The sequence below is a fragment of the Nipponia nippon genome, unplaced genomic scaffold (assembly GCF_047370975.1).
Source record: "Nipponia nippon isolate SJK-2023a ecotype South Korea unplaced genomic scaffold, ASM4737097v1 scaffold_3, whole genome shotgun sequence".
NCBI classification, from domain to species: Eukaryota; Metazoa; Chordata; class Aves; order Pelecaniformes; family Threskiornithidae; genus Nipponia; species Nipponia nippon.
The window spans coordinates 102,248,840-102,276,686 of NW_028262347.1; the positions used below are offsets into that span (position 1 = coordinate 102,248,840).

Below are 27,847 nucleotides of genomic sequence, written 5' to 3' on the forward strand. Positions count from 1 at the left end.
GGTTTGGTTACAGTTCTCATGTGCATGTTCTCATAAGAAAAGCTTTTTGTCTTTCAGGCCTGGTGATGTGGTGAGGGCAATTTCTTAAGAGCCCAGGCACTGCTACAGAAACATTCCTCTTTCACTGATCTGCTAAATATTGCAGTGGTACAGAAAGCTGTGACAGCCTGAAGACCCATACCAGCAGAATAAACTTCTGTGCAGCTCTCTGCAGTCTCTGGGTCAGCAAACCCACAAACCTTTTCTTGTGTAAATATGTTTTCAGCAAGATAATGTATATTATGTAGTATATTGAGGACATTAAAAAAAAAATGTCAAATCTTCAAAGCATTTTGTAAGCTTGAACTTGTCAGTTCACTCTCCCTCCAAATTATCCCAACTCAGTTCTGTATAAGTGGCTTTGAATCATCCCTGGTTTAACATCAGGTAGGAACTTAGTTAGCTTACATCAATGGCTAGTTAATTGATACTAATTAGTTTTAAGCTGTTTTGAGGATGTCATTTTCCTGTTGCCGTTAATCAGTACTTAAACCAATATGATTTTTAATACAGCAACAGCATTTGAAATTCATGCTACCACTCTGCCTGAAAATTAGCTTGTTACCTTGTGGTGAACCATGAGGCGATAATCAAATCTATTTTTGCCCTGTGCTACTGGTTTGATTTATTGATTAGCTGACCTTATAAACCTTCCCTGCCAGATTAAGTAAATACATTTCAGCTTGTTTGTTTGCATTTGAAGCATCAGTTCTGATCATTTTCTTCTTTGCTGGAAGAGGCTTGCAAGGTTATTAGAAGACTTAAATAGTGGTGACTTGTGAGTTGAACCTCTTCTTTCCCAGACCCCCTATCCTCCATAATTCTTGGAGAGGTTATGACATGAATGCTGATTCTGCCTAGCACTTACGGGAATGTAGAAATCCCTCCCTGTTTCAGTGTACACAAATGCTTTGCAAAATAAGCATATTTAAGATCCTTTCAGAGGTCTATGCGACTGTCTGTTCAGATTTTCCTAAATCTTGTCAAAGAGCTCCACTGACGAGAGAAAGAGAAGACATTGTAGTGTAAAAAGATCAAATAGAAAATCACATTTAAAACCCAACAGTGCTAGGACAATCTTTATACCTCACAAAGCAGCAGAGTGGTGGAGGAGGAGCTGGGTTTGCTTTGAAGTTCTCCATTAGAGTTAACAGGGATTTATATGACTTAATATTTCATTATAATTTATACTTCATTCACATTACAGTAGATTTTAGTGTGGAAACCTTTTGAAGACATGGCATTGAAAAATCTGAAATTCATGTGAGTGAAATAATGCATCTTAATGGCTTTAGGCTGGGCAAAATTAGGTACATGTGAGCAAGATTAATGGAACCTCCCATCAGGATAATGCTTTGCGTGCCCCTGAACATCTGTCCCACAAAGCCACAGCTGTGAAAGCTGCTCCTGTTGTAAATTAGTACCTGCTTTCAAAGATACTGCTCATCCTGGGAGAGTATTGTTTCACCAGGCTAGAGAAGAGAAGAGTACAGAGCGAAGCTGAGTCAGTATGGCATCCATGCCACCAATGACATGGTAGTGATCTTGTACAGCAAGACTTACTTACCCCAGTGGACGGAATGAATTAGTTAGAAACTCTTTTCAAGGGCACTGGAAATCACAGAAGTGTTTTTAATCTGTTAGTGTTGCCTATATTTCCTGCCTGCCTGTATTGCTCCCTTCCTTATATACAGCTTAACTTTGGCTCCAGGTCTGCTCAGGGAAAAAGATTCCAATCAGCATGAGCAAAATTGTTAGAATTAGTCATATAACTTCATAAAACAGAAAACATTGTCTGCTGTGATGTGCTGAAGGAAAAGAGACCTTCTTACCTGTCACTTACACTATCCATAGTTCAGGTCATGATGTGACATGCCATTAGTTCTTCCCTGTTTTCCACTATCAGCAGGAAAACTTGTATTTCAAATGTAGGTTTGGCAAGTTAGACTAAGGAACCAAAACAAAAGAAAAATATTGCCTCACCAGTGGCACTTTGTTCAGAAAATGCACACTTGTCAAGGGGGTCTACACAACCCGGGTGACTAAAGGCACTGGATGTTAACTCCTAACTGACGAAGGGTCCCATTTTCAAAGATATTTAAGTACCCAAAGGTAAGCTGGGTACCTGCTGAGCTGGCCAGAGCACCTAGGCTCATACAGCAGTGCCTGTGTACCCTCCCAGGTGCCCGCAGGAACTGTCAGCCTGATGAGGAGCCCATTACCTGCCATCTCCACTGAAACAAACAGGCGTGCAGGCCTTCCTGCCCCAGGCTTGCCTTATCATGGGGTCTCTCCTCAATCTATTCTTAATTTCTTTATCCCTTTTCAACTTTTTTTTAGTGTTTAGCTGAAGAATGCATCTGACAAAGCTCACAGCAGGGTGCATATGGTTCAGGAACAAGCTCCTCCCATGGGAAAGGACTATGCCAGAAAGAAGAGTTACACCTCCTCCGAAGAGGATCTGAAAACCAATTTTTTGTTCTTTTGAGCTACCTTACCAAGTGGGTCATAAGGGCTAGTGCCAGCTTGGCGGAGGCTGCAAGTGTGTGTCTGTGAGCAGAGAGCACAGTGAAAGGGACTGTCCCAGCTACAGCTATGGCAGACTTAAATCTGCTTAAAGCAATTACAAAACCACAGTGTCACCTGAAGGGAGCCATGTAAAATTCCAGTGGAAACTTCCCTTAATTTTATTTTTGAGTACAAGAACTGAGGGCATCAGATGAAGTCAGTAGAGGCCAGGTCTGACACAAGAGGAGAAGGTTTAGGTGAGCTGTGTAACGCCTTGCCACAGGATGCTGCAAAAGGTAAAAGCCTGTAAACGTTCAAGGGGTAACTGGAAAACTTTATGATAACAGAAATCCATTCAGGGTTACAAATACTTAGAAACTCCATCCAGATCTGGAAGCTCGTGAGCTGCAGCTAGCTGGAAGAGTGTTAGATAGCAGTATAATTCATGCTTGTGCGCTCTTATTTTCTGTAGGCATCCACTTACAGCCACAGTCAGATGCAGGATAGTGGGCTCGATGGACCTTTGGTGAGGCCCAGGACAGCTGCTCTCATGGTCTTTATTTTGAACTCACCCCTAATGTGAGCTGTCCCCTCTTTCCTGGTAGCTTATTATTAGAACTGGGTCACATGAAGCATTTGGGACTGTGTCTCGGTTGCATTGACCGACATTCCTTTCACGGTGAAAGCTCTGTGCTGGCAGGCACAGCAATATAGCTTACATGGGGAGGGGAGTAGTGGTTTTTTGCATAAGATTTGCTTAATGCAGACTTTTCATTTTTATGGCTGTTCCCCGTTCCATCAGGGATGTAGCCCTGAGCTGATCTGGGGAGGCGTCAAGACGCGTGCCATATTTAGAGACAGCCACCTGCTTGGGAACATCAAGCGGTAGCAAAGAGCATGCTTCAACAAAAAAAATCCCCTGTGGATTCTGCAGCAGCGGTATCCAGCTGGCTCTCCCCTGCCTAAATCTACGTGTGGCCACCAAAGGGGTCAGCATCTGAAGCCGGTCAGACCCCGTCAGCCCAGGAACGCTCTGAGCCTGGCACTCCCCCTGCCCAGGAACTGCCAGATATTTTGGACAGCTGCAAGGTGGAATTAAGTCACGTGGGTGAAGAGTGGCCTAATCTCTACATAGGCAATATGTAAGTGTTATTTGAGGCTGAGCTGTTCTGGAGGGCTGGGGAATACAGTACTTGCTAACATATGCTGTCCAACTACTTTATTTAGTTAGCGTTGTTAAACTTTGTTGCCTTAAAATAGACTTAAGATTAGCACAGAAGAAAGCAAAAGGACTGTCCGTTAAAGAAAGAACCTACAGAACAGAATAAAATTAATTAAAAAGAGAATAAGACTCTCTTTATTGCTTTGCATTATCTTATAATTATTCAACATATCGTTTTTATAAATGCTGCAACATTTACAGCACTAGACAGCACAAGACAGACTCATGATCCTGGGTAGCCTTAAAATTGAACTATGATTGGTTTTTACCTTTTTCAGTTTAATTTTAACTAGAATCGAAATGTTCACATAAAAAAGTATTCTAATTTTTGTTGTTTGTATGACAACTTGATTTGCAGTTGAAATTTCTGACAAGAAAAATATGGATATTCTGAATGCCAGCAGACTTCACTGTTTATTTTGGAAACTTATGCGGGTGGTTGTTTCACTCGAGCATGGAGAAAGCACACAGTCATCTGCACTCAACAGGCCTAGTGCCCAATATTATACCAAAACAAGTTCTTTCCACCACCAGCAGGTTGCAAACTTGTTGAAATATCTGGAAAGTACAATTACAATTATTCCTAAATGAGAGAAGCAGGAGGAACTAATGATCCTTTGGCTAATTCCCCATTGATTACAGCTAAAAGTGGACATTCTTTTAGCTATGAAAAAGGAAAACCTAAAAATTAGCTAGATGACATTGGGGAAATAAAACCAGATTGTGTAAACACAGATTACAAATTGCAGCCTAAGCTCACTGTGTTTCTAATCAGGAGCCTGACGCCCTGCAGATGAGGCCTGTGCACAGCGGGTGGCTGCCCACTGGTAGGCACTGGTAGGCAGCCAGAAACACGGCTGTGCTGGTCTGGCCCTGGGTGGGGAAAGGCAGAAGCCAGGACAACATGCAGTAGTTCACTGAACTGCTTTGGTGACAAGAGTGGGAAACCAACCTTTGCTTTTCCAGTTAAACCTCGTAACTATACTTGGAAATTAACATTTTACGTTATTAGAACAAGTTGGAGAAATAAAGATTTGCAGAATTGAGCCCAACAGGTAGTAAAAGCACAGTTTTGAGACTCTATAAAAATCACTGAAATGGTATTGTCTTAACACCATCATTTGCTTTTAGACATTCTTCTAAGTGCAGTTTTAAGACTTCCTTTTAAAATCTGTGGGTATATATGCTCCAAATTATTCTTGCGTGTTTATTTTCAATTGCATTCTGTCTCTTGAAAAAAAAATGGTGGGGAAAAACATGTATAGATAACAACAATGTCTACATGTAGTAAGGAAAAGAATTTGGAGAACATTCAGCTAACAGGAATAAAAATGTAACCAGGTTTGTTTGCTAATGCAACAGCTGATCGCTAATATTGAGGTTAAATACAGAGAGTTACAGACTGCAACCAGTGAAACTGTAAGTTTATCAAGTGCTATAGAGGGAATGTTCTTTATTCTGCCAACATCAATAAGACAAATATGAACAAACCTGAGAATAAGGTTTCATGGGTTCTTTCTGAGGTGGAAATGGGGAATAGAGAGAGGATTTGCATTTAGGGCCCAACCCAATACTCAGTGAAGACAATAAACAGAGGATGTTTCTGTTACTGAGCAAACCCATGCCAGCAGCAGGACTTGTGCCATAGCTAAAGTAACCCAAAGCAGTATCATAAATTGTGACTGCTTGTTTCTGTGGAACAAGTTATGTGCAGTTTCTGAGGAACTACTTGGAAATTAAAGATCAATCTAGAATTAATGCTGTATTTTATAAGAAATATTTCACCTTATGACTTTATCAGTAATTTGATGATCAGCCACTTTAAAGAAGTTAAATATCTCTAGTAAAATAAAATAGGGATGGCTGACTTCATACATGATGTCTTTCACCCTGAAGGACTTTGAAGTGGTCAACAAACTGATTATTAAATATTTGTCTGGCTATCAGCCATTGCTGATAGCAATTGCTTGGCCAAGGCCAAGACCCTTTGGGTTGAAAGGTAAAATATTGTTAAAAGTGCTACATAATAAGCCACTGAGGGCACAAGATGTAAAATATCTTGCAGAAGTCAAACTTCATGCTGAATTTTAAGCAGGCAGGCTTATCAACTGGAGTTGAGCCAGATTTGCAAGGCTAATACCACTCCAGCAAAGAAACATTGTACAATTACAGGCTGAGGCAAAATGATTACAGGCTATGCTAAAACCTGAGTGTGTTCTTTCAACATGCATATTTCAAGTCCAATTCTAGGAGGACCTGAGCTACCTCATGAAGTGAATTCTTATAAGGTGTTTGGGCCAGTAATTCCCAGTAGTAAAAGGCCAGTAATGCCTTTGTAGCCAAATGGAGCCTGTAACGCTTGCTAAATTTGCAGGAAGTTATAGGCAGGAAACTGTCTTTGCAGAAGCGAAATACCTTGGAATTCTGCACTTTCCACATATATTTCGAATATATTCAGAAATCACAACCTTTTACCTTTCTTTTACTACATTACTCTTTCTTACGCAACATGTCTCAAAGTGTGGTGGGCACTGGGCTCTACAGACAGGAATACATTACAAGGCAACAAGATACCTTGAGTTGCTTTTTGTCGTGAACTTTCTACATGATTCTCCACAGCTCCCTAGCCCACAACAAGGAAGACCTGAGGAGGCTTGGTGTCACCCATGCACTGAACGCAGCACATTTTCCACGGGGAAGAAAAGGAGACCAAACTGTCCATGGCCAGGAAATGCATTGTTATGGACTACCTGCAGATGACTTGGTCAGCTTTCACCTCAGTGCACATTTCTGTACCGCCTCTGAGTACATTCACAAGGCCAACTGGTGAGTCCCTCTCCTGGTGGTAAGCTGCTGCTCTTACACAGCACTTTCATTAAGCAATCACAAATTACTTTAGCAGCACCTAAACCTCACTCAACCACTTGGGTAAGCCCAATTATCCACTTAAAGACATTGTCTCCATTGGCAGGTGGGAGGACAGCAGGATCCTGAAAGATTAGGAGTAACCAGCAAAACTATGTACACATCAGTGGCAAGGGTCACACGTGGTCTGTTGGTAATCAGAGTGTATCTTCTGTAGCAGGACAGGAAAAAAAAAGCAATTATAAAAGGGAATGATGCTGTATTTTAGTGAGTGGGGAGAAAGTTCTGAGTTCTCAGTCAGAAACCACTGATTTTTTAAGTTTTTCTGTATTGATTCATCAGAATACACAACACAAAAATTGTTACTTTCTGGTTTGAGAAACAGCCAAAAGCTGCAAAGAGCTATCATAGAGACATGCCAACTGGCCATTTACAAAGCCTAATGCCATGTGTTTTCCTGTCTTTCTGGACTCAGATCTCTAGTAACCAAAAGTGGTTCTTGATTTATGAAAGGGATAAATGTAATACCCTGGAGGCTACTTTATCTCAGCTGCTGTAAATTGGATCTCTCAGAGATGAGATGAGATGAGATGAGATGAGATGAGATGTGAGTGAGGCAGAAGTACGAACTTATGCAATCTGTGACCATGGCACTATTCCGTACAGCCAGGAACAGCACTGCATGTATTCATTTTTATTTTGAAGGGAAAATCTTGTTTCACTGTATTCTTAGAAAAAGCAGATCTGCTTCCCTTGTGCTGGTTTACTGTATGATCTTCTGTCACTTTCCTGTAGGCAATGCTATCCAAAGAGTTATCCAGTAGCAAGCAATTTCATCAAGCTGCAGGATTTAGATATCGAACTGAGATACAGTATATACCTATGTAAACTCTGATGAAATAAAAAAAGATTAAAGTGACAGGGAGAAATGTCAGATAGACAATCTGAATATGAGATAAAGATGAAAGGAACATGATCTAAAGCTTTGGCATCAAACCTATCTTTCCTCTCTGTTTAGGGGGTAGAGGGTTTCTGAATTTCGTATACTCCAGTCACTCCTCAGTCATTTGGTTAAATGGAGGCAACAAATGTGCTAGATATTCCTCTAGGATACATTCCTGGTTTGTTGTCCATTCTGCCCATTAAAACTCATAAAACTCAACTCCAAGAGAAAATAGGCCCCTATTTAAAGTTAAAGCTCTGAAGGATATCCCTGGACATAAAAAGATGCTATCCTGTTTTGCTGCACTGGGATCAGCAAATGAAAAGGGAGGAAAATGTTGTAGTCCAACATGTACAAGAAGTCACCCAGATAGGGGACAGTATTTTCTTACCCTGGTGACAATAGATGCTGAATGGCCAGGGACTTACCAGAGGTACCTTCGTCTCACCATGCCCTCTGCCCAGCTCTATCTTAGCTTTATGGACCTGAGATTTACAGCAAATGTAATAAATTTTCAGCCATAAATTAGCCTTCTCTTCATGCTCAGAATTCCCCATTCCCACCAAAATTCTCTTTACACAAACAGTGCTGTGTTTGCAGGGCTAGCGAACACAGAAAGAGCCAAGTTCTTTAATTTTACAGGAATATTTCATAAAGGTACTGGTCTTCTACCCTACTCTGCTTGCTCAGAAGACAGGTTTCTCCCAGTACCCTGTCTTCTGTCAATATCTTGCAAAGGCAAGGGGATTGCAAAGATAAAATACTAATCAGACTTCTGAAATTACTACCCAAATTGACAAGCTAATGTAGACTGCCCTTGGGTGGTTCTCATCTTAGAGCAGTCCTGGAAAACAAATCGTAGTTTTAGACCTAAGTCCTAGACGGGCAGAAGTAAAATACGTGGGGAAAGATGCTGGTGGCAATTCCAGCACCTCAGCAGAACTACGTAGCATTTGCCCAGAGTTCATTTGCTGAATGTATGCATTTCTGTGCAAGATAACACAGCACATCATCGCAACGCCAACACTGGGGCCAAATTAATCCTTGGGGAAACTCCCACCAAAAACCAGCAGTGCAACCCATGGCTGAATTCGCCTTCCTATTTCCAAACAGAGAAGTCTGCCAAGGACGGTATGGCCTAAGAGGCATAGAGAGCTGGCAGGCTCTCAAGTGTCAAAATAGAACCAGCATCGCCGGCTGCGTACATCCCGTGCTTCACAGGCGAGACACAGACAAGAAAAACAATCAAGTTGTCTGGTGGAAAAAGCGGCTTCCCAGGATCGCTCTAGCCACGGTGTAATTGTGATCAATCTGCATTGGCAAGTATCAGCTTTCCATGTGTGTTTCGCCTAACGCAGGCTGCCTGCGGAGAGCAGCTCGGGCAGGCTGATGCATGCTTGTTATCGCCGGCGTAAATATCTCTGCCTTGTGTTATTGTGGCACAAAGCAGCTGGACCATTTGAAAATCATTTAAAAAGCACTATAAAATTAGGGCTCCAGTGCTCTTATTTTATGACTTTCATGAGCAGCCATTGCCTAGAGAGAAATTATCCTCTTTATTTTCAAGGCTAAAGGTTCTTTTAACATTCATCAAAATCAAAGTGCACCCTTGGTAACACATTGAGCTGTTACTTATCTAGTACAGACTCTTTACCTTCTGCATAATATCACATTTGAGATCTCAGTTCTTCATATACAACTCATTTCATTGTGTCTGCTGTTGTTTTCACCAAGTGAATTTGCATAGTTTCAGGAGAGGCTGGCTGATGCCCTGAAACATATTCTTTCCATAATTCCTAATTTTTTTTTAATTTCTAGAACAATAGCCCGGAGTGTTTTTGTTACTGATCCTTCTATAAAAATGGTCAATTACCTCTTCTGGCAATGGATTTGCACAGACCAATTAAGCACTGTAAGCGCAAGATTTTCAAGGGCATAAATAGTACTTAGGTGCATAACCTGATAGACTCCCCTTTCTGCCTTTGAAAAATTTCTCCCCCATATATAAAAGAGAAAGTCTTTGATAATTTTCTTTTTTTCCATTCTTGTTTTCACAGACAGCTTCTTTACTAAACTCGGGAAAACGGTGAGTGAAACAAAGCAGCATGACAAAATGCAAACAGTACAAAGGGAAAGCCATTCTTTTTAGAAATGAAAAGAAGTGCAGCTGTATCGACCATACTTAAAGCTCAGATCTGAAGGGCTTAGGAAGAGACACTGCGTGAAATCCTCAGCCACAGAGGCTGCAAGTGGGGAGTGGTGAGGTCCTGCACATCCTCTGTCCTGCAGCTCAGGAAAACCACTGTTTTCCTCTGTGGTGTTTAACCTGCCTTACATTTCTGTAAGAGACTGGTCACCTTATTATCCAGACATCAAATACAGACTGGAGATAAACATTTAGAAAGTCATAACCTTAGCTCTGTTCTCATGATGCCCTCTTTGGCCAGGATTTTTGTCTTTATTATTTCCTCTGGGCATAGCAGGCTGCATTCCTGTGCCAAAAGGTGGGACGCTCTCAGAGCTCTGGAAGGGGGGCTGGTTGTGTTAATAGATCCCGCTGTGAAAGCATGTGTAGCCACACAGAGGAGCTGTAAAGTCGAAATGCAGCATCCTGCATGGAGGAGATGTAACTGGCCAGAAGGTAGGCTGCGGGTGTGTGAAGAGAGCCTCGCCACCATGCCAGCACCTCTGCTAGCAGAGGGAGTCTGAAGGGAGTCTGCTCCCTTCTGCGCATGTGCTTTTTCCCTCTCAGGTATATACACCTCACTCAACAGACCAGAAACAGAAAACTCTGCAAAATCCTTTCCACCTAGAACTTTCAAATTCCTGGACAGCCCTGATTTGCCTTTCTTTTGGGGATAAACTACCTGTGCTGAACTGTTTCTCGCTATTGTCTTCACTAAACAAAAAGGATGGCAAATTGACATTTGAAGTTAATGCTTCAGTGCTGAAAGAGGAGGATTTTCCTTTCAAGCATGGAAGGGGAACAGATGTCTATAGAGTGTTGTTTCCCCCATACACACACCTACTAAAACCTCAACGTGTAAAGGGTATGTGCGTGCTCACCTCATGTCCAGAGCAGGATTAAGTATACCCTGGAGGTGCTTTGACCTAGCTGATCAGTTGTTGGAAGCCTGGCAAAAGGACCCAGGTTGTAGGATGTCCTGGACGAGGCAGATTCAAAGTCATTTTGTGCTCTGTTAAACCTATTCATTTTCAGGAAGGTTTAATCTACTTCTGAATAGCAGGTGGGACCCCATAACTCAGAGGTGGGCAGCCAAAGGGCAAAAGAAAGCTTCTGGATGCTGACAGTGCTCTTGTGGTGTTGCCAGCAGCCACAGAGCTTCCATCACTCACTTTGCTTATAAGATGAAGCTGATTCCTGCTGCTAACTGCAGAACCACGCTGGGAACAAAATCATTTTACCAAAAGGAGCAATAGAAGGAACAATACCTTAAAAAGCCAAGTAAGATCAGAATCCTGAGGGGGAAGGTGTGAGGGCCCTGGGGCAAGGGTGTTTCTATCATTAGTTGTTTTTCCTCGTCGTTGCAGCAGTTGAAAGTTGTTTTAAACATTTTTCTTTTGCTTCTTCACTTCTGATCGATCCCTTGTCATCCTCCTCCTTGCTGTCACTGTGAAATGAATCTTGGGTCATAGTGACAAATGTATTCCCAGCCTGAGAAGCAGATGCTGGATGTTTGGTGCCCATGTTTCATTCTGTATTTAGTAACGGATATCGTGGACACCTCATTCACAAGACAGTCGGAAAAGGTGCCAAGGCAGGTTAAATCTGAAAGTCTAGCTAGTCAAGCATTCTCCATCAGCCCAGAGCAGAGTCTAGGGGAAGACAGGGTGAGAAACAAGGCAACTTTAGAGTGATTCTTCCAGCTTTTGACCTTCAATAGATTAGCTACTTCCTAAACCTGATGATGCTTTTAATTACTGCAGACCGGACAGAAGGTCTAGTCCTAGTTAAAAAACTCCCTAATTGCCTCCCCCTCCACCACCCCCAACGAGCACCTTGCCTCCATCAGCTCCAGGGAGGTTACTCAGGCTGTGGGAGAAAAAAGAAGAGGCAGGATGAAGGGTAGGTGAGACGGCCGGCGCTGCAGGGGGCTCTGGGGTGAGCCCGCTGCCGCGGGGTTTCCAGCACGGCTGCTGTGGCCGTGAGGCTTTGTCCCCTCGTCGGACGAGCCGCAAAGGCTACTGATAAATCGTCTCGATGCTTCATTCTGTGGTGAGCTATGAGCAAGTCGGCAGCAGGCGCCGCCTCACGCTTCCCACCGGCTGCGGCAGCCGGCGCGGTGTCGCGGGGACACCTGGCGGGCAGCGGCGGCGCCGCCGGGGCCGGGACCCAACGCCGGGAACGGGGCCGGGGCCGGGGCCGGGACCCCACCGCCGGGAACAGGGCCGGGACCCCACCGCCGGGAACGGGGCCGGGGCCGGGACCCCACCGCCGGGAACGGGGCCCCCCGGGCCTGCGCAGCGCTGCCGTTCGGAAATAACTCCTACCAGCTAATAAGCGCCTGATAATTTTCACTGATGCCCAATACCCTTTGCGAGCTTTCTTCCGTTTTCTTTTATTTTTTAGAAGGACATAAGGGAAATTATACAGCCTTCGATTAACTCAAAGCCCCCGACCTGTCTGATTATTGTAAATAACTTGCTGTATGCACTCAGGTCAATCCCAATTTAACTCAAACAGTACAGTTCACATTTTTCATCCATCCAGCCAGTGCAGTTTCTTGTACATCCGTAACAGCTCCCTTTAAAAGCCAGTCGTGAGTATATTGGGTATTTTTACATCATTCAAGATTGCTTTCTTCTGCCATCTTCTGGCAATATAAAAAATCACAGCGTTTCAGTAACGGTGTTGCTGTGCTGGTCTAAGGGAAGGGCTGTGAGTAAAGGCGGTGTATAATTAGATCAGTTGGCATAATTGGAAAAAAATATAACCTTCCTTGCTTATTTGAAAACTTGATTAATTCTACCAGCTCTACCAGTTGATCTAGTAGCAGTGGCTCAGGGGTTATCCCAGGGCAAAAATGTCTGTTTTGTAGACCTTGTGTTTCTTGAATGTCTGTGACAGCAAAGGAGAGTTGGATAATATGTGAGGCTTTATCATTTTATAACAGGACTTCATTGAGTGTACCCTAAATATTTTTAAGAGAGTCCTTTTTGCCAGTTTTGCTCTCAGGTCTTCATAGTTCCTTGACAAAATGCATCTTTGTTTCCTATGAAACCACAGGAAGATCTTGTCCGATAGGCATGTAAAGATTTTCCTTCTACAGCAACAACTATTTCTTTCTGATCTGTCAATGTAAACACCACAAATCATGCCAAAGCACCTTGCATTATTTGCTTAATTCTAAAACAAAACATTTTCAGTATTTTGTTAAAATGTAAATATTTAGATAACATTAAATTATGGTTTCTGGGTTTTTTTCCCCTTTTCCTGCAATCACACAGAGGTTCTTTGTAAATGACTACTTGTGATCCTCACTCTCCTGTCACAATAGCTTTTCCCACATACTTTTGCTAAAAATACAAAAGTAATGTATGATAATTAAAAAAGGAAAAAATCCAAAATGAGAAAATGCCAATATTTTTCCTTAAAATAAACTCAAAATTCAAAGCCAGTGAGAAAAAAAAACACTCAAAAAATTCCAGCCTGCAAAGAGAACATAAATAAAAGCTGTTCAAAGCTTTGTTCTTTTTCACTAGCACCAGCAAAAATGACTGCTTGGGATGCCAGGCATTGGAGAGAAAGGATGTTAATGCTATTTATAGCTCATGGGTGGCTCCCATTACCATTGTACCTGAGAAGCTCGAAGTCCTTAATGTATTCCTGCTCACAGCAACTTTCTCAAGCAAAGGACAGCCTTCCCAGGGCTGTGCTGGAGGCACTGGGGTTTGCTTTGGGAAAATGGACTGTTATATTTGCAGCCTGTTCCCAAACTGTCTATTATAAACCGCCTCCAGCAGGCACAGCCTCCAGAAGGCTGCACCCCTCCCTGCTACCTGTGCTTGACTCACCCTCTTGGGAGCCATGAGGCTGCTGCTTTGCTGGAGGCTCTTCCTCCCTCCATCACCCTACCAGCTTCGGCATCGATCTGCAGCCCAAACCAAGCCTCAGCAAGAAACAGCATCAGAAAAACAACAGCATAAAACCTGACAAGATAAAGGTGAAAAAAAAACCTTCAAAAACTTGCTGGCACATAACAGCCTTTGCTCCTGCCCTGCCTGACCAACTGCATGACACAGGTGGCATCAACATGGTATCTGGGGAGTAGGGCAGCATCGCACTGCTGGCTCCTTGCAGAGACAGTTCAGCCACAGGGTCTGGCAGGGAAACTCCTTCCCACAAGCCAGCAAATGGCAGGACAAGCTCTCCCAGTGACCCTGGGACTGGACATCTCACAGAGCAGCAAGCGTGCCCCCCCACCCGTGACCCCTCATCCATCACACCCCGGAGAGGTGGCTGCACATGCCGCTTTACCCACACCCCCTGCCTAGGCAGCTCCCTGGTTGCTTGTGCTCTACTTTACCTGGTACCCCAATCCCAGGGAGGAGCAACAGGAAAACCACCCCCAGTTTTATTTCTTCAAATTCAAGGTAAGAAATTAGGAGCAAATATTCATGAGACACATAATCAAAAGTTTGCAAGAGAAAGTAAACCCCAGTTCTACGTCTTAGTATCTCCTCTTAGCTGTTCTCATACACCATCAGTGGTCAATTCCTTTGATACAAACTATCACCCTACTTAAAAGATGACTTAATAAAAAAATCATGATTTTTAAAGTCAGCAATTAAAAAAAAACTAAAGAAAAAATATCCTGCTCTGCCCCAACAAAGCTCTGTGATTTGCCTGAAAAAACTTAAGTGCCAAAATAGATCTTCCACTGCAGAGTTTTGAAGTATTTTTGTTCTTGATTCCACTGCAAAGAGTTTGTACAGCTTTGTCAACCTTAGAACAAGGTACCTTTCTCATATGTACCCTTTCAAGCAAGGCAAGGCAAGGAGAGCACTTCACTGCTTATGTTAAAAGTGCAGGGCAAGACAGACAGCTCAAAGATACCACTGCCAAATGACTGAGGAATATCAAAACCCCTTTACTTGTGCCTTCAAATATTCTGAAATCTTGCAAGCTTGACAGCTTTGTCAATTTTGTATTGACAGCAGCAGTCAGAGAAAAATCATTTGAGGAGTAAATCAAGGAGAAGAAAAAAAAAAAAACCTTTAATCCACAGTCACACAAATCCATACAGCCTGCAGAAGGGCAAGTGCTTTGGAGCCTCTTTTAATAGCAATATATTAACATCCTTGTTTGTCTTTCCTGAAGCTTGCAAGACATTTTTCTCCCCCTCTTTGAGAGTCTGGTCTCTTCGACATCATTTGTGTCAGAACTTCCCATAACTTACACCTATTGACAGCCTGTGACAGCAATGAAATCTCAGCGCAGCACTGGCTGTGACGGCACTCACTGGGCTGTTATCAATATCAAGGTCACTTTGTTTTTCTTGCTCTTGCTAGAGCTCCTCTGCCCTCAGGGCACAGGCTGCCCAAGGAAGCTTTCTGTCTAAGCTCCTCACAAGCTACAGCCTCTCTGCTCCATTACTGGCGTTATACAAGATTAGAGTGAAGTTTCTACTATTAGAAGCAGTTAGCTGCATGGTGACTGCGTGCTCTCCTGATTATAGCATATAGCACAGTTATGGCTGCTGGCAGCAGGACTTAAAACTACAGCTATTTTAATTCAGGGAGAAGCATGAGTGTAGTCGAGATGTGTCAAGAAAAACAGTAGTTTTCAGGGGTTTTTAATTCCTAGCAGTGGTACCCTGGACAGGAGTGCCCCAGAAGACAATAAAAGGGAAAAGCATCACCCTAGGCTAGTCAGATATCCACAGCCGAGTCGGAAATTACGGTAGGAGCCTGTGGAGGGCAGCGCTGTCTTGCTGGGGATGGTGCATTGACTAGCTCAGAGATGCCAGCTGCTAAGGTAATACTTCTTTTTTTATCTCCTTTGAATCTGAAAGCTGCAGATGTAAAAGCTCTCGTCCTGCCACAGCTATGGCCTGTCACTGTAAGCAGGAATCCCCGTTTTTCCACCCTCCGCCCCTATTCTCCAAGCATCCTTTCCTGCAGCATTAGGCCTGTGCGTGGGCAGGTGCCTCTTCCTCGGCTGCGCGGCTCTTAACCGAGGCTTGGGGGAGGCAGGCTAGGGCTGGGGGGCTGGAGGCAGCGTGGAGGTTCTCCCCCCTTGGAAACATATGGTCTTGGGAAAATACGTGCAGATCAGTTACACTCAAAAGGAAAGGAAACGCTCTCCAGGAGCACTTCTGTGAGCTAGCAATAGCATTCTCTCCCCCAAAACCAGCAAGGCACAGGTGAAGCTCCCCCACTAGCCTGAATCCTGCTGGCAGGGCCATGAGCCTGGCTCGGCAAGCTCTGCCGCTCCTGGGGGCTTGCGCTGTCCTAGGACAACGGTTGCTGTGTGAGCTGGGATAGGGCTGCTGGAAGGAGCTGTGTGAGAGCCAGCGGCGGGAGGCCGCACTGGGGCTCCCCACCTCACTCAGGAGCCCATCTGAGCGGAGACACTCAGGCTTCATCTCCACCTGCGCTACCTCACAGCTCTGCCCTGCCTGGCCAGGCACCCCCTTGACTTCCCACTTCACCTGGGACCTGCCTCACCACCACGGGCTCTCCTGGCTGTCCAAACCCCTGGCTGAGGCTGGTTACCCTCACCTGCCCTGCCCTCTGACTGCTCCCGCTCCTGAAACAGCCTCGCGTGTCCCTGCCGTCCCCAGGTGCTCGCAGCTCCCGAGGGGCAGCGGCAGGCTGTCTCTGCCCTGCAGCAGCCCCTCCAGCCCCATGGGCAGCCCTGGGCAGGGACAGGAGGGCTCACAGAGGAAGAAGCCTTTTGCTTTCCAGCCCAGCTCAGGCTCCTCGCAAGCAGAAGTTGGTACCTTCCAGCTCAGTTTGGAGGAGTCAGAGGGCCCCATCATAAATGCGTCAGGATGAATGTGAACGGAGGTGTCAGGAGGGAGAGCAAGCAGTGAAGAGGTGTGAAGACTCAGATTTTCTCCCACCCAGGAAAACATGGCTGCCGGCGTAGGGCGAGGGGCATCTGCGAGCTGAGCTGAGGCGGTAGCCATGGAGGAGGCTTGCAGGGCTGCTCCTGCTCCTTCCCGACACTGCGGTTAAAGAGAGGGCTGTGTTTTCCAGAGCCCTCGATCTGGCATCTTTCCCGGGTAGTAAATTCTCTTAAAAACTGAACCAAACAGAGCTTTAATTGTACATTCTGCTTTTCTCTTCACTCCGGATAATGGCAATGGCATTAATACAGTGCTGCATTGAACACGTACCCGCACTGAGGCCAAGGGACCGATTCTGCTTTCCATTATTCAGGGGCACTGCCTCTGGTGAGGCACATCCGGGTTTAAACAGCGAGCAGGAGCAATGAACTTCTACTGTTCCCTGCTGTTTGAGTGTGGGCAAAATAAAAGGCCATAATATATGACGCAGCCAGCCAAGAAAGCAATATTGCTCTGCCATGTGCATGGTCTACACCAAGACGAGTCCAGGATCTCATTTCTAAATTCCCATAGGTGCCTCATTTAAACCATCAGCCATAACCTGCTTCTCATTTTCAATACCACTTGGTATTAGAGCTGCAGTGAACTGCTGGTGAGAGATTCTAATTCCTGCAAACAAGCCCCTGTAGGCTTGCAAGGAAAACAGAGAGTTCCCCTCTCGGTTGCCTGCTAGGTTCCCATCTGGCTGTTTTAACTTTGCTATTGCTTTTAAATGTGCCTGTTTCTGCACACGAGGCTTTCAGCTCTGCCTCAAGAGACTCCAGGGTTCTCTTAGCATCAGATTCTGGCCAAAATGTAGAGACACAGATTGGGTCTTCTTAACAAAAAGGAAGATCAGATTTCACATTACAGTATCTGAAAGATTATTTCCACTTACATGATCATTTCCCTGTGAACCACACTTCTTTCCATCTGGATTTTTCCATCAGGAGGACAAAGAGCTGTAGTGTTAAGCACTACCTGAGAGAAAAGAGCAAGGAGTGTAAAAGATGAGTGCAGAGATGCTTGCTGAGAGAAAAGAGAAGAAAAAACAGAGTAGAGAGCAATTTCAAATGCATCGAGAGGCTTTTTTTTTTTTTTTTCATGTGAATTATATTCTGATCTCATGCTTTGGTATTTTGAACCATTTAGTTTGTCAGGTTTTGATTCAGGGAATTCAGGCTATTTGGCTGCAGGAGCTTTCTGTATCATGTTATTGTTATCTAGTGTTTGCGTTATTGTTGTAACCACAGGTCTAGCCAAAATCAGTGCCCTGCTGTGCCCGAGGCTATCAATAATCTCATGTAAGACCTTGTTATTGAAAGACACCTGCCCCCATCTGGGCTACCACAAGCAGAGCTGTGCCAGCTAGGAAGGTGCTAGCAAAAGGGACAGAGGAAAGATGACTTGGGGCCCAACTAACACCCTGCCACAGACTCCTCTTGGGACTTCAGACAATAATTTAATCTCTTTACAGCTCAGTTCTGTCTTTAGGAAACAAGGTAACAACCACAGCAAAACGGCAAGAGGCTTTCCCCCTGTTGCAGAAGTGAAAATGAGAGCTAGGTGAATAAGTGGCTGCTCAGTTAGTTTGTATTCATTTTTAGTTAAACAAAACATGTTTTTCTCAGCCAGGAACAAGCCACTTCGTCTTGTTTTAATATTTTAAAAGATTTTATGCAATGCTAAAGTAAAATTCCAAAACAAAAGTAACTTTGAATAGAAAAATAGAAATGGTAATTTTTTTTGGAAATAACAAAATGAACTATTTCAAATCTACAATATTGGAGTGTTTGTATTTTTTCCAGAATTTTGCTGCGTTTTCTTTGACTGGAATCTGCAAATACAACACAAATCTGTTAAATGCTTTAGCCAATTCAAGTCAGTGGGGGTTGTGTGGTTTTTTTTCTTTTCTTTGCCAGAAAAAATCTTCAGCAGAAAACGGCAATTGTTTCCAGTGTAGAAAAAAAAAGAAAAAGCCTTGCAGACTGTAGTAGTCAAGTGGCTGGATAATATCAGTGAGATACAAAGCTCAGCTAGGTTGTTGTAGACGAGGTCCTGGAATGATGGAATCCCTTGGGAGCTGCACCCAGCTGCACGCAAACAGTGTGCGGAGTCACCCGCAGCCCATCCGGGGCGCTCCCTGCAGTTCGGCAATGCCGGCCCTACAGCCACCCGCAGCCTGTGCCTCCGGGGTGGCTCTGGTGCCCACCAGGGAAATCCAAGCCTCCGTGACACCTAGAGAGGTGACTCAGGCTCCACAGCTCAGACGTGGAGCCAACCAGGCCCTGGCATTTGGGGTGCGTCCCTGTGCTCTGGGTGTCTGGGAACTGATGCTTAATGACAAAACAGTGTTAAAGCTTGTGCTACCTTGTAATCTCCCAGGGAAGCAAGGAGGTTAATACATCTGGATTGCCCTTAAAATCTCTGTCCAGTCTCAAATGTCTCCTATAGGTAGAAAGCTTTTTTTTTTTTCTGTTGTTTTGGTTTTAACCAGAAAAAAAAAAAAAAAAAGGAAAGAAAGATAGAAAGAAATAAGCTAATGAGATGGTCTTTAGGTACTTCCAGGCTACAGTTTAAAAGAAAAATAATCCTACCCAATTTGCATGGTCTAGATCTCTGCAGAAAACTTTAGTGACCTTGTAAGACAGAAAATGTTTTTTTCCCAGTTACAGGGGCTCCTGCCCTCCTGCAGTCACTGGCTGTTTCCAACTACAGCAGCTTCTGGGAGCCACCCAGAGGGAGAAGCTTAGAGAAATGTAATCAGTGGCAGCACTTTTGCTAGCTTTGCAGTACCTTAAAGTAGAAGGGGTGGAAACCCTCAGCAAAGTCCCTGGCCTTCAATTAAAAAATTCATATTACTTTCCTCATTAGTCCAATCATCTGGTATAGCTATTTCCAAGCTTACCCCAAAAGCCCCGCAGAGCAATTCAATTTCAAGGCCAGCGCAGTGCAGGACGGAGCAGTGTGCTTGGGAGGAGCTATGCTTCATGTTGACACGAGGCGCTCACTTGTCTGGCATTAGCCATGTGAAGCAATGATGTTGACACACTTTTTGGAAAGAGGACTGCTGTATGAAAGGGAGCTCTGTTGCAAAGCACCTCCCTGGCTGCAAAGGCTGGAGTCGCCTGCTAAGTTTCAGCAGCACCAAAACGACTCAGTTCTTGGAGAACCTCCTCAAAGTCAGGTCCTGAACAAGAGGCCTCGCAATGTAATTCTCTCTGCCAATCATCTCTTTCTCACTCTCTGCTAATCATCTCCTTTACTGTAACTAGCTGACAGCCTACATCAGAAGTTTAAAGCAGAGGGGGCTAGGAGAACTGAAAGTTTAGTATCCATCCACTTACCTCCACAACTTCAGCCTTTAAACATCTGCAGCGATTGAGAGTCAGCCACACTCCTTGAAAATGAGCCTGTGATCTTATGAATCTCCTGATGTAGAAGCTGTATTATCTTTTTCTTGATTTCCTTCTACTGCTTCAGCTTAACATCCTGTGTCAGTGAAAGTACAAACAGGTCATCATGATGACGTTGGCAGTAGCTCTTGAGCCCAGTGCATGACTTCCGCCAGGCAGTAAAACTCATGGCGCAATGCACAGTATCTTTTTCTGTGCTATTCTTCATGCTAATCTGTGCTGGCATTGCACAACATACTCCTTTACCAAGGCTCTTGGTGTTACATTATCTGCCCTGAAAAATTTGTAGGCTTTTATCCTTATGTTCCTCTTTACTTCCCTGCAGTTCTTCTCCTTCATCATTAAAAGTAAAACCAGTCAGCTTTTTTTCCATCTCTCCCACCATTTTTATTGTGCATTTCATATTTTGCTTATTAAGTAGTTACCCTAAGAAGACTTCCTTTTTAATGGAATATACAAAAAGCTATAACTGCTCTTAACATTTGTGGGGAGGAGGAGGGGGCAGGGGAAGCAAATTTAGGCTGAGGTTACAGAAATATATGTGGTGTGTTCAATAATATGCCTTGCATCATCTCTACTTCTTTTTCCATAAGCAACAAGATTCTCCCTTGCTTTCTGCTTATTCCCCAAATCAGCCTACACTGTTAAAAATAACGTACTTGGATGTTTGGACAAAGTTGTTGTTGTTGCTTTAGAAGCAACATCCATCTGGCTGCTGTGGGGCAGGGGACAGACTAGATGACTTCCAAAGATCCCATCTGCGCTTGTTTTCTAGAATTGCTGAGAAAATAAACCCAAACTCTAGATTTAGGCATTCAGGCATTAGACTGAAAGCTGATGCCACATCAGAATAAGCACCGGCCACCCCGCTTTGGGAAGAGTTCTAGTGTGGCTCCCTCGTTGATTATGGCTTTAATGCCAACAAGCAACCAAACAAAGCTCATCAATGTTCTCTGGGGGCAAGAACAGCAATTCAGGATAATGAGATCCTGGCAGGAAAAATGCTCCTAAAGTCTCAGAGAAGGGACTGCTTAGATATCTTTGAACTCTTGCTCTCAACTGAGCTCTGCTTCAGGCTGGACCAGCTGGCCTGAGCTTCCTGGTTTAAACCAACAAACAACATGGCAAAAGGGATGCCCATATTCCACTGCATGATCTGTGAGGGAGCAAAACAGTCCTAGATGGGATTCTCAACAGGGCAACAAAGCCAGAACTTTCAGCTCTATAATTTCCCAAAATTCAGATGCTCTTTTTTCTCACATCCCAGGCAAGTACCCTACCCCTCCGACAAGAGAAACGGCCTCTCTCTGGAGGCAAATAGCTATCACGTTATTTATACAAAGTGGAACAGCTCCCAGAGGAGAGACTGAGACAGACAGATGCAAGTATACCAGTATAGCTGAGTGTTCAGGGGTATTCACTTGGGAGAGAGAAAAAACTAGTTCAAATTATCTCCATTTCTTTTTATATATGTACAGACATATAGATGTGTACATATGCATGTGAAAATCCATTCATATGTATACATGCATGTATATGTATGTGTATACATATGTTTAAATACATCCCTAGAAATGAAAGAAAATTGTACGCACATACATTTCATATATGTATACACATACACTATATGAATATATGTCTTACATACACATCCTAAGATTTCCACCTTGGCCCTAGAAGCTTTGTAAGAATAAGTCAGTCCAATGATTCATTATGTCAAAAACTTCCAGTTTTAAGTAACCAGAATCAAGTGTGCACAAACACTTTGGTAACTCCAACATAATGTACCGGAGCTTTCCTGCATACACTCATCAGCACTATAGTAACAGAAATAATACCCACACCTACAAGGTTCAGCCACTGCTGCATTCGGGTGGCACAGGATGTTCTTTTTCAACAGCATTACTTGACAAGAAATTAGATCATATCATCTTATGCTGCTGCTTTCTCAGGGGATGAATTACATGCCTGTAGAGTCCTACCACAGAGTCAGTCCTGCTCTCTGGATGCTTTTAGCAACACCTGCAGGCCCTGCTGCACACACCAGTTATAATAACGTAATGCTATTTAGAGGGTAATGAACAGGACTACTTTCTAGGGAATATTATTTCTGTATGAAAATTTCCTCTTAATTAATTTCAGGAAAGCTGTCTCTGATATAGCCCAAGTGCGTGCAAGAGAGGAGCAAGATGCCCCACACCCGAGACTCTTCATCTCCGACTAGCAGTGCAGGGAGCAGAGCTTCCTATGAAACACCAGCGCTATCAGACCTCCAGCGGCTCATTTGGTTCAGAGGAGGGTCTGATAATCATGTGGACCAAGTCTGGCCAAATATTTACCTGGGAGATGCGTAAGAACATATGGTCCTATCATTAAGCTGTTATCGGTCCCTGGGAGGAGGAGGAAGGGGTGTGGTACACTTGGGAGCAGCTTTTGAGTCTGGAAGGCTGTATCTTTTGCAATACAGGCTTCCAAAACTGATAACATAAGGAGTTTGGATGTCACGAGAAACATGACATACAAAATGGTGACTTACTCATGGTGTGTCTTAGTTGGGTTTTCTATATTCCGTGAACCAGAGTGGATTTGGCAGGGTAAGAATTATTTGTATTCTAGACAGAAATCCTTGAAGAACCCATCCCAACTCTGAGATTCATTATCTGCCCTGGAAACTGTGCTCTAAGGCAGCAGACAAGAGCACAGTAGCCCTCACACTCAAATAGGAGTAGCAGGATCAAGAGCCAGATGGAGTAGGACCCAAATGAATTATACAATAGGAATTTTGCCAGTCTGAATCCAAACTTTCTTTCAAAGATGGTAAAACTGAAAATATCAAACAGGAATTTTCATACAAATACCTTATTCTTGTGACCACTTCTATTTAATGCCATTTCCTTCTATTTGGATTACTGCAGATTACATAGATCATCAGCTCATTTTTCCCAACTCTTCCTCATCAACACATCAGTTAAGGATCACAGTTCTGTGGAATAACTTCAGTCCCAGTTTATGGTGGGAAGGGGGGAGAACCTGGCTGGTGAGCATGATGCAGCCGCTTCATGTCCGAACCAGGAACGAGGTGCTGCTGCATCTGCGTGGGTTCTTGCCCTTGAGACCCGTGCATGCTATGAATGAGAGATTAGCTCTAGAACTTGCTAAACAACTATTTAAAGGAAAATCTTGACCACTTTATACAGTAACCCATGTTCCCAGGGGTTAACTGCTGGGAGGCATTTGCTTAACTAACTATCCCACCGGCAAGTCTGTGCTCTTACTGCTCTCCACAACACCATATCACATTTTTCATGTGCAAAGCACTGTGGGCTTCTCGAAATTTGCTACTCTGTAAGCAAGCTGCAGTTCCTGCATCCTTCCCTAGTGGGAGCAGGCACTAACTTTAAAGCATGCTATTTTAGCAGAACGTTAGGAGCGTTGCCAATGAGTCCTTCATGTCTTTCAACAGGTGGGCTGCTAGGAGCAAAACTACTCTTCAAAGCCTCAACATTACTCATATCCTTAATGCAGCAGATGGGCCATATAGCATCAACACAGGAGCCAAATATTACAAAGATCTGCAAATAGAGTACTACGGAGTAGAAGCATTTGATGATCCTTCCTTTGATTTAAGTATCTTCTTCTACGATGCTGCCAATTTCATAGGCAAAGCCTTAAACACTTCAGGAGGTAAGAGGGAGGCAAAGAGAAGCTTTGGGAAGAAGTTTCAATGCGAGCCAAATGGCTTCTCCTTGCAGTAACAGGCAGCCAGCAAAGCTCAGATTCAGCATACGGTTCGAGAAGGCACACGCAGAACCGCTGCGCGGAGGATGGGAGAAGGGTGCCTATGCCACGCGCTACAGGGAAGGTGGCCGTGGCCAGGTCCCCGGGAGCTGGGGAAGGCTGGCTGCCCCAAGCCCAGCATGGTGGGAAGAAGGGCCAACTCTAGGAGCAGAGCGAGAGGGAAGGGCAGAGGTTATGGCGCTGCGGGTGCTCCCCCACAGGGCCATCCCACAGGAATGGGCAGGATCTGTGCGCCTCCACATGCACCTCGCACACTGGCACGGGCTCCAGGCTGGCGATCCTGCCCCACGTAGCGCAGCCCTGTTCCCAATGCACTCAGCTGGGAGCAGCGGCACTTCAGCGCTGGCTTAAATGCTTCACATGCTTAAGTGCTTTGCAGTACTAGAGCTTTATTTAGACTGTCTATCTAGAGAAGCAGCAGAAGTTAATGAACTAAGTCAAAACCTACGAGCCTGACCCACAGCCTGCTGAATTTTTGTCAGCAGAGTTTGGATTATGGCCTAGTTATCATAATTTCCATTTGTTCCAGAGTTTGCTCTGACTCTGACTGGCTACGAGATCTGCTGCTTTCACTGGAGTGCTTTATTAAATCCCCAGTTATAGCTCACACTGGGCTGCTGAGATACAGTAAATCATGAGTCCATTTTTACAGGCAGACTATCCTACAGAGTTTATGGGACTTGTCAGTGATCGCAGTCAGGGCTGGGCCAAAATTTTCTGCCAAAACTTTTTTTTTTTTCCACAGAAAACTGTACTAACAAGTTTAGTCACAGAAAGCTTCTCCTTTCACAGAAAATTTCAACTATTTTAATCCGAGGCCTAAGTTAGATGCATGAGGTCAGTATGAAATACCACCTTGCCTGAGATGTACGGCATGATTTTACACTAACCGTCCCCAAAAACATGAGTATCCGCTAATTGTTTTCCCGACTTGTTTCTAGTAGTTTTTGTCCTCCCTGTGTCTCTCTCACTTTAGAAATGCTAAAGCCCACTCACCTTGCTGTGCCTCTTTTTTTCTGCAGGTAAGGTGTTTGTTCATTGTGCCATGGGGGTAAGCCGGTCTGCGTCTTTAGTGCTTGCCTTTTTAATGATCCATGAAAACATGACACTCGTGGATGCTCTGAAAACAGTGAGTGCTCACAGAGACATCTGCCCAAATTCAGGGTTCCTCAGCCAGCTCCGGGACTTGGACATTAAACTAAACGAAGAGAGGAAAGGAATCAGAGCATCTGCTACCAAAGAGCTGTAAGAGAGTATTGCTGAAAGAGAGAGGACAACATGTTATTTGAATTTCCTCTATCTCTTTTAAATGAATTGCATTTGTAAACTAAGGATGCAAGTTTATGATACACCAGAATGCATGTTATTTCTAAAAGTAGATTTCATTTGATCTTTCCATTTTGCAAAGCCCTCCTAGATTATATGATTGGTTGTATATTGTATCCTTCCCTCTCCACCTTAAAACATTGCTCTCTGGTGGTAAAAAAAAAAATAAAAAATGATATCAGGTTCCACTTCAGAAATAGCTGTGTTTCAGCAACTAGTGAAGCTCATATCACTTTATGAAGTGTTAGACTATTTGAGGTGAAAGATGCCATATTATTTTATTTATGCTACAATAATGCTTAGAAGTTTTCTTATGAACCAGTCCCCCACCCCTTTGCTCCCCATATCTAAAATGGTTTGTATTTTGAGACTTGGGTCTGGCACTGGTTAGTTCTTGCTTTTACAATTGGTGGAGCCCCTGAGTTGGGGGTAGGAGGCTGTCTAAAGGTAGAGCAGCTGGGAAACAACATAGACCACTCTTTAAGAAATTATTCCAGGTCTCTCTATAGTGTTTTCCCTTTGACTGTTCATCAGATTTTTTTTCTTCCATGAAAACTACCCTTGTTTGAGAGGGTATTCAAATATTGTTCATCTTCCCTAGTAAAATTCATCCAGGAGATGCTGTGAAAAATGCTTCTGAAAAGGAAGGTGGGTTCCCAGCTGAGGTTCCAAACAGCTGCATGGGCAGTGGGAGCGGGTGCAAGAAAGCATTCGACAACAACGTATCCCAAATTTGTCTGACAGTTCAATCTTATAAAACTTGGGATTTTCTTTCTCAAAAATAAAGGTCATTAACATTGCAACATCGTGTTCTGTAGCATTTGCTTTTGTGAGGGGACTCAAGTGAAAACTGAAGGGACACAGGAATGGCAAGGGAGGTGCTGACAGGCATCAGGCTTTCATCTTTGTGTCTCTGGGCCACCATAAGAGCACTCAATAGCTACTGTCATCTGATGGATCAGTGCTGCCTGGAAACTATGTGAAGCACATCTGGCTCTCGGTTCCCAGCGGACAAACATTCGCAGCACAAAGCCAGCTCGGGGATGGCAGTTGTTTGCATTCCTAGTACCAAAGTCAGGAATGCAAAAGCATGAATACTCCCCACCATGTGAGCTGGCTGCTCAAGAACAGCACAGCGAAAAGGGAAAACATTCCTTGCCATTCCCAGTGCTGTCTACAAGGCAGATTTCTGCCTTCAGGACAGACAGCTCAGCACCTTTTATAATACTCTTTGGCGATGTCTGCATCTGCTGTGTGGGCCAGGCTATAGGAGCAAGAGCACAAAGCAGAGCATTTGGCACTGAGGACATGACCCTCATACCGAGGGCCTCTCAGGGGGCTTTGCTTAGGACTAACCCTCTGGGCTGGACATCCCCAAGCAGCAGGAGAGCGGTGCTGGAGCGCTTCTTTGCCTTAGTTACCTGCATAAGGAAACCTGCTCATGAGCTCCGGGGCTGCTCTGCAAGGTCAACAAAAAGACAGCAAGTAGGAATGGGCAGTTTAAAAGCACGCTTCAGATCCAAACCAGAATTTAATACGCGTGTGTCAGTTACCAATTAACTCTAACAAACTGATTTCAACTTACAGAACAAGTGGGAAAAAAACCCCAGTGGATCCGGCTATAGAGATGCCCCCAAGCACAAGAACCGCATTTCCTTATGCTTCCCACCTATAGGAAAACTCTCCCCGCCTTTAGCAGCAGCAGCAGGCCAGCCAGCCGTTTCCAGCTGTAGAGCGAAGGGCACAGCTGAAGATGCACTCTCTGTAGGTACGAGACCTGCAAGTTGCACGCATTTCATACAATAAAAACTTACTGCATTTTTAAAATACTGGTTGGTGCAACTGGAAGACCTGCCTCTTACTCTGATAATAAATTACTGTAAACGCTGCAGATAACACACACAATGTAATTTCTCGCGCTGCGATGTAGCACGCGGCTCCCCCACCAACGGCCTGGCGCACGGCGCATGCGCGCAGCCCCAGCCCGGGCTGACGGCGGGCGCTGCCCCCTCGCCCGGCCGCCACCTCCCGCCAGCCGCCGCACCGGGTTGCGCCACCAGGTGGCGCCGTCGGCCCGGCGCGGGCGGCGCCCCGGCCGGCAGGACCCGCAGCGGCGGGGGGGGGCGGAACGGGACCGGCGGGGCCCCGCCGAGCGGCGGCCGCTGCCCACCGCCCCCGGGCCTCCACCCCGTATTGGCCCTTTTGTTCCGAATTCGGGTCAAACCCCGAGGGCAACGGAGCAGCCGGTGCGGGGGGGCTGCGCTTGGGAGCGCGCCCGCCCTGGCACGCCCGTGCTGCCCGGGAGGCTCGGGCACAGCCCACCCACACTCGCCCCGCCGAGACAGACCCCGGCGGCCCCGCGTCCAGGGTAAAACTCGACACCCCCCAACACGCGTGCCAGCGGTAACCCCAACCCCGCACTGGGGCACACGGCTGGGGTAAAACCCAACCACCCCACTGACGCCTGCTGCAGGGATGAACCCCAACTGCCCACCAAGATGGGTGAGCTGGGGGTAAGCCCAGTCACCCCGCAATTGCTTAAACCTGGGGTAAACGGCAACTGCCCCGCCAGCCAGCACACATGGCAAAGCCCCAGGTCTCTGGGGTAAACCCCAGCCACCCCAGCACCATTCACAGTGCAAATCCTAATCTCTCC

At 44.9% G+C, this 27,847-nt stretch overlaps 1 protein-coding gene and 1 long non-coding RNA gene across 4 annotated transcripts in view; one reads left to right on the top strand and one right to left on the bottom strand.

Moving 5' to 3' along the window:
- The window catches only part of LOC148054805 (uncharacterized), a 33,911-nt gene extending 8,883 nt beyond the window's left edge, over positions 1–25,028 (bottom strand). Inside the window, exons 1-3 of the long non-coding RNA XR_015706487.1 lie at positions 24,862–25,028; positions 19,999–20,143; positions 17,550–17,632 (exon numbers count right to left, since the gene is read on the bottom strand). This is a non-coding gene — a long non-coding RNA (uncharacterized LOC148054805). The remainder of the gene's footprint in view (positions 1–17,549; positions 17,633–19,998; positions 20,144–24,861) is intronic.
- Positions 3,249–25,923, top strand: LOC104016319 (dual specificity protein phosphatase 13B-like). 3 transcript variants are annotated; one of them, XM_087765735.1, is made up of 7 exons: positions 3,249–3,689; positions 6,389–6,595; positions 8,691–8,900; positions 9,639–9,663; positions 22,210–22,417; positions 23,531–23,751; positions 24,888–25,923. In XM_087765735.1, exons 5-7 carry the CDS (start codon positions 22,257–22,259, stop codon positions 25,112–25,114), a joined length of 609 nt encoding a protein of 202 aa, XP_087621861.1. In that variant the 5' UTR covers positions 3,249–3,689; positions 6,389–6,595; positions 8,691–8,900; positions 9,639–9,663; positions 22,210–22,256; the 3' UTR covers positions 25,115–25,923. The 3 variants fall into 3 exon arrangements, with proteins under 3 accessions (XP_087621861.1, XP_087621862.1, XP_009467565.1); XM_087765736.1 differs by lacking the exons at positions 3,249–3,689; positions 6,389–6,595; positions 8,691–8,900; positions 9,639–9,663 and adding an exon at positions 11,538–11,664; XM_009469290.2 differs by lacking the exons at positions 3,249–3,689; positions 6,389–6,595; positions 8,691–8,900; positions 9,639–9,663 and adding an exon at positions 15,453–15,576.
- Positions 25,924–27,847: the final 1,924 nt, after the last annotated feature.

Bases quoted from the DNA above. Each gene is read 5' to 3' on its own strand.
- LOC104016319 (XM_087765735.1), top strand. From the start codon at position 22,257: ATGCCCCACACCCGAGACTCTTCATCTCCGACTAGCAGTGCAGGGAGC. The intron at 22,418-23,530 runs GTAAGAACATAT...GTCTTTCAACAG, and splicing joins AATATTTACCTGGGAGATGC to GTGGGCTGCTAGGAGCAAAA. The intron at 23,752-24,887 runs GTAAGAGGGAGG...TTTTTTCTGCAG, and splicing joins AGCCTTAAACACTTCAGGAG to GTAAGGTGTTTGTTCATTGT.